Source organism: Austrofundulus limnaeus, unplaced genomic scaffold, assembly GCF_001266775.1.
Source record: "Austrofundulus limnaeus strain Quisiro unplaced genomic scaffold, Austrofundulus_limnaeus-1.0 Scaffold55, whole genome shotgun sequence".
Lineage (NCBI taxonomy): Eukaryota > Metazoa > Chordata > Actinopteri > Cyprinodontiformes > Rivulidae > Austrofundulus > Austrofundulus limnaeus.
In genome coordinates, this window is record NW_013952457.1 from 318,417 (window position 1) to 324,419 (window position 6,003).

The 6,003-nt window shown below is 39.3% G+C and overlaps 1 protein-coding gene across 2 annotated transcripts in view; it reads left to right on the top strand.

Moving 5' to 3' along the window:
* Positions 1–6,003, top strand: part of rad18 (RAD18 E3 ubiquitin protein ligase) — a 35,633-nt gene that overhangs the window by 21,443 nt on the left and 8,187 nt on the right. For both annotated transcript variants that reach the window (XM_014009041.1, XM_014009042.1), the window contains 2 exons: positions 5,181–5,312; positions 5,852–5,966. In XM_014009041.1, the coding sequence (XP_013864495.1) occupies positions 5,181–5,312; positions 5,852–5,966 (247 nt within the window). The remainder of the gene's footprint in view (positions 1–5,180; positions 5,313–5,851; positions 5,967–6,003) is intronic.

Below are 6,003 nucleotides of genomic sequence, written 5' to 3' on the forward strand. Positions count from 1 at the left end.
ATACTGTGTATGTATGTATGTATGTATGTATGTATATATATATATATATGGATAGAGAGGGAAACGTACTAGTGAGTGAACAGAGTGTGTTGAGTAGATAGAATGAGTATTTTGAAGAACTGATGAATGAGGAAAATGAGAGAGAGGATGGTGGGGGGTGGGGGCAGGTAGTGGCTCGGGAAGTGCAGAGAATTARTAAGGAGGAAGTGAGGGCAGCCTTAAAGAGGATGAAGAACGGAAAGGCAGTTGGTCCAGATGACATGCCTGTGGAGGTATAGAGATGTCTAGGAGAGAAGGCAGTGCACTTTTTGCCCAGGTTGTTTAACACAATTCTGGAGCGTGAAAGGATGCCAAATGAGTGGAGAAGCAGTGTACTGGTCCCCATTTTTAAGAACAAGGGTGATTTGCAGAGCTGCAGTAACTACAGAGGTATAAAGTTGATCAGCCACACCATGAAGGTATGGGAAAGAGTTGTTGAAGCGAGGCTAAGGCAAAAGGTTCAGATCAGTGAGCAGCAGTTTTGTTTCATGCCCAGAAAGAGTACAACAGATGCAATTTTTGCTTTGAGTGTTGGTAGAGAAGTACAGAAATGGCCAGAAGGAGCTGCACTGTGTCTTTGTGGATCTAGAAAGCATATGATAGGGTGCCAAGAGAGGAACTGTGGTAGTGTATGAGGAATTCAGGAGTGACTGAGGGTGGTGCAGGAAATGTATGGAGACAGTGAGACAGTGGTGAGRTGTGCAGTYGGAGTGACAGATGGTTTCAAGGTGAAGGTAGGGTTRCATCAGGGATCAGATCTGAGTCTCGTCTTGTTTGCAATGGTGATGGACAGGTTGACGGATGAGGTCAGGCACGAGGCTTCATGGACCATGATGTTTGCAGATGACATTGTAATCTGTGGTGAGAGTAGAGAGCAGGTGGAAGAGCACCTGGAAAGGTGGATGATTGCATTGGAGAGAAGAGGAATGAAAGTCAGTAGAGACAAGACAGAATACATGTGTGTGAATTAGGGCTGTTTCGGTATTAAGCGGTAGACKGTAGGAACGGTATGAAGTTGGCCTACGGTAGAAATTTACCCTCTACCGTCCTGTCATCAGTTACATCATYGCACCTGTGTCAACAGGGCTGCGAGTGCAGAGACAAATGAGCAGSAGGAGTTCAAAATATTCTGAAAATAAATGAAGAAATAGTRTTTTAAAACATGTATAGGGAGAATAAATCCCCAAAATTTCTAAAGGGAACAGCCGAAAGACAAAGATACTTTGTTTCTGACGTCACTGAAGATGTTACATAGTTATTGTGTCTTATCCCAACTTCTGTAGAAACCCACATCCACACAATATACAAACACATTTTTTATTAAGGAATACATGACTATTTAATAATTTTAAATATTACAAGACAATTTTTCTGACAAAGAAACACAAATCTTCCTGTTTTTTAACCCTYATGGCTCAGGGTGAACAGCAGCACCAGAGGACATAATTCATGTCATTTTGATGTGGATTAAAGGCTTGTTGAAAATAACTATGTAGAGGTAACTTTTAAAGTGTTAGAGAAATGGATGTGACTCACAGGAGGTGGGTCCTATAAATAGCTGCTCTGCCGTGATAACCTCTTGATTTATCAGAGGAGGATGTGGATGAGTCACTCTGCCAGCATGGGGAATGGTGAATGAGCAAATAGAATTGTGAACGTGAGATGTACACATGAAACACAAAATCYACAGAGACTTTGCAGCCTGTTCTCACCTGCTCTTATTTTTAGTGTCGATGGGTGTCGATTCAAAAATTACTCTTGTTACCCAGAACAGCGACATGGAAAAACCTGGAAGTTCTGGGGCCTCATGTACAAAGACTTGCGTGGATTTCTTACTGAAAYGGTCAAATCTAGAAAACTGCGTACGCGCAAAAAAATCCAGATGTRTCAAACCGTGTGTACGCCTGAATTCACGCACATTTCTTTTGTACATCCCAATCAACGTGGAACTGAGCCCACRTGAGACTCCTCCCCTGACACACCTTCATAAACATGTCTTAAACAGATGCAAATTACTTCCTGCATGTGTGAAGGACATGTTTGTTTGATCCCTGCGTGATCAGACATGATTTCTAGAAACAGGAAAATAATAAATTTAATTTAATGTGAGTGAGAAAAAAAATCCTAAGAATAGGAGTAAAATATGTTTGTCACGCAAAGAGAGAGTGTGTGTGTGTGTGTGTGTGTGTGTGTGTGTGTGTGTGTGTGTGTGTGTGTGTGTGTGTGTGTGTGGAGTGCGCGAAGCTGCTGTGGTGCTCAACCGGCGGATCCATCCATTCTGAGCCTGGAAATATTAATACGCACAAGTTTCTTACCATAATTTCTGTAAACACAGAGGAACTTAGATGTTTGGTAGAACATAGATCTTTGTTTATTTCATAGCTGATATGAAGAAAAGAGTCACTGTGCCTCAGTACTGGAGAGTTTTCATGACGTGATGTGATGTTGGAGAGTTAGAATCAGACGATTCCATTGGGCATGATTTGGCTTTGGGTGGACTGGACTGGCACAGTCCTGATCGGTCTGCCAGCTCCCTCTGGAAAGCACCTGTGGAACCCCAGTTCAATYGCTGCTGCTGCACGTGCATGCGCGGCGCATGGCTCCTCACTGTGCCAAACTGAAAAAAGATTTTTCCTCAAAACGGCTGATGAGCCACTCGTCATCGTGGATCAGATAATTCTATCTGTTTATAAATAAATGTTCTGCGTGTTACACTATTTATTATATCCTCCAGTAAGGCTGAATCCGTTCCTGTTAAATGTACGTTTGGCACAACTTTGCACGTCTTTTATCTAACTGCGTCCATGTGGATGTAATAAATGTTAATCATGTGTGTCTGCTGTGAACAATAATCATTTTCACATCATGAACAGTTTCTCAGAATCACCTCTAAGTGTCGCCAATGGAACCAGAACCACAGAAACGTACGTACGCCAGCCCTGGAGTTGGCGTGGGGCTGCGCACATTTCCACGTTCAGTTCAGTTTTCATACATCCAGAGTTTTGCGAGGAAAATGGCAAACGCAAGCTTTTTGTGCRTACGCACCGTTGATACATGAGGCCCCTGGTTTGTAAGAGCGTTCAGTCCCTAATGTGCACTTCCAGGTTAAAAGAGGATAAAGGTAACAAATTGTTTCTAATAGAAAAAACAAATAAATCCCACCTTACTTTCAGTATTATTTTCATTAAATAGTTTTCTGGACCTAATAGGCTAGAAAAAACGTTCAAGCAACAGTCTTTCCCCAATAAAGTTTTTTTAGTTATAATTTCATAGGAATGTTGTTGCTTTGGCCCCAGAATCAGCAGTCACTTGATCATCCCATCTACTAAAAGCCAACTCCTGCTCGGTCAAGACCGTCATGGTCATTCTTAGGTTGTTCTTTAAACAGGCTGTCTTATCAAAACAAGCATAGGTGCATTAATGGTCTTAGAGAAAAGAGATTCCACTGATGCCTGACAATAACATGGTACTTAAGAATAATTTGAACAGCTGAAGTAGTCTTTTTAACTTAGCTGTCACACATATGTCTATGTTAAAATGTCTGTGAGTGCTTCGCTGTCCTACCTTTTGTTAATATACTGTATTAAAAAGTCATTGGCATGTCTATCTAAACATGTTGTAGTGTAATGGGAAACATTTTATACCTCATGTGGCATAAATCTAAAACAAGCTCTAATAATATCGCTGCTTAAAATGAAGTAAAATATACCACAAAATCTTTCTACTCCTTGTCTGGTTTATGGGGACGGTAGTCCTTAGTAGATGTGTCCACTACTGCCTATCTTCATCCGCCTCCCCAGGTTTCTCCTGGAAGGAAGAATGCTGCTTTTCACAGCAACCAGCGAGACATAATCTCTCCAGTGTGTCACCTGGCTGCCCCAGGATCCTCTTCCTGGAAAAAAACATGACTTAAATTATTCACCTGGAAACTGTCTTGGAGGCATTCTTGACAGATCTCTGAACTGCATCAACTGGCTCTGTGAGACACAGAGGTGCATTCAAGTAAAAATACTCAATTTCTTTTGTTTGCCCCTCAACAACAGTCCTGAACTTGTTTACCTCCCATCTGCCAAAGAAATTATTCTTGATAGTTTTACTAATACAAGTTGTTTTGTTTGAGCATATATATTGTTTTTGTTTTTCCCTACAGTTCTGTTTCTCTCATGGTTCCCTTCTCTAAGTACTCTGAATTTACATCAATTTTACATAAATTTTCTTTGGAATCACTGCCAAACATTTTTTTCTTTTCTTTGGAAGTTTTCTCGACAGAATGAAGATGGAGTAATTTTCTATTCTATACAACAAACGTGGAAAAAAAAAATGGCTACACTCATACCATCATACAGAATAGGAAACTATAATTTCCCCTCTTTTTTTCTGTTTTTTTGAATTATTTGAGGGTTGAAAAGAATAAAAGTCAATAGTAATCTTATTCAAAAGATGTATTACAGATACAAAGTGTCTGACAATGATAAATGAATCCTCATTTTTTATTCTGCATTAGTAGTTTTCTAAAACAATCTTTATATTGTGTTGGTCGRCATTCATCCATTCAGAGCACTTCATCAAATTTACATTTTCAGCATAATCCTCTTACTGGATCCTGTTATCTTTTATCAATAAAAGTAGCATTCTATGAAAAGTGCTAAATGTTCTCTTTCTTGAAAGCCCAAGTTTTAAGCAAAAACAATGTGTAATCAGGTCAAAGTCAGAGTATGTATTGACGTTGAGTCTAAGCTACTCCCACAGCAGATTTTAGCCTATTATTGAAAATAAATTTTAATAATTTTAGTGTTTGCTAAGACTGATTATTTCTGATGGTCATTAAGAATATGGTTGATGCTAAAAGTTATTCAGTTGTAGATGTACATTCAGGGATTACTTTCTGAGAGTTTATTAAAATCTCTTCACCGGTTCTTTAGATATTTTGCTAACAGATGAACAAACACATGCAATTACATGATTRCCTGCCTTTCACGGTGGTGATTAGTAATGAGAACGTGTCTTCTATTAGGATTATAGCATCAAGGTGAAAGATAAGTCATGCATAGATTACTTGTTGCGTAATATACATAATAGGCTTCAATATGCTTGTTTATTTATTGTTTTGCGTGTATTTATCATGTTTGTTGTGTCCACAGGGAAGCAGCACAGCAGTGACTTTTCCCGGCTGATTGCACAGGTCAAAGGTCGCATGGAGAGCACAAGACCGGTTTGTGCTAAACTGGGAGTTATAGAGGAGAAGAAGAATGTTGAGAAGTCAGATGCTGCAGGTACGACAAAACTCATCCGTTTTATATAAAAAGGAATCATCACTCAGGTACCAGACAAGCCTGAGGTCACCTGTTGATGAAATGTCTCCTGTTCCAGAGGAAACTATCTATTTCTTTCTAAACTGTTTTATTTCAAGTTGTTAATGAGTTGAAAAACTAGTGGCTTTGGAATAGGAAAATAAAGAACATAAAGCAAACATTTTCAGAATTTTTACAAAGAGAAAACCTCTCAAACAAGATTTTAAATCTGCAGATTGTCTGAGTTCCACTTCAGTAGATTATCTCAATGTGGGGTTTAAAAAAACTAAACTGGTCAAAGTATGTTTTCCAGATCAAGATTGAACATACCTGTTTAACAAATTATATATGTAATGATGAAGGCCAAAAGAGGTTTTCAAAATTTTATTTTTCACTCCTTGATAAGTGTTTGTAGAAAAGTTACTGTTCCAGCCACAAAGCTGACCTTTTATCAGGCCGTCATCAGCTGAGTCATCTGCCTGGAAGTTCAATATGACCGTGTTTATTCTTTCCTCCATCAGTACAACCTGCAGAAACCAAAAGCTCCATTGTGATAAAGGTGGAAAATGGAGAGGATGACGAAGATCAATCTGTAAGATCATCCAGCCCTGCTTTAAGTGACGTCTCCATCAGCAGGTAAGGCAGGACCTACTGTAATCAGAACACATTATCT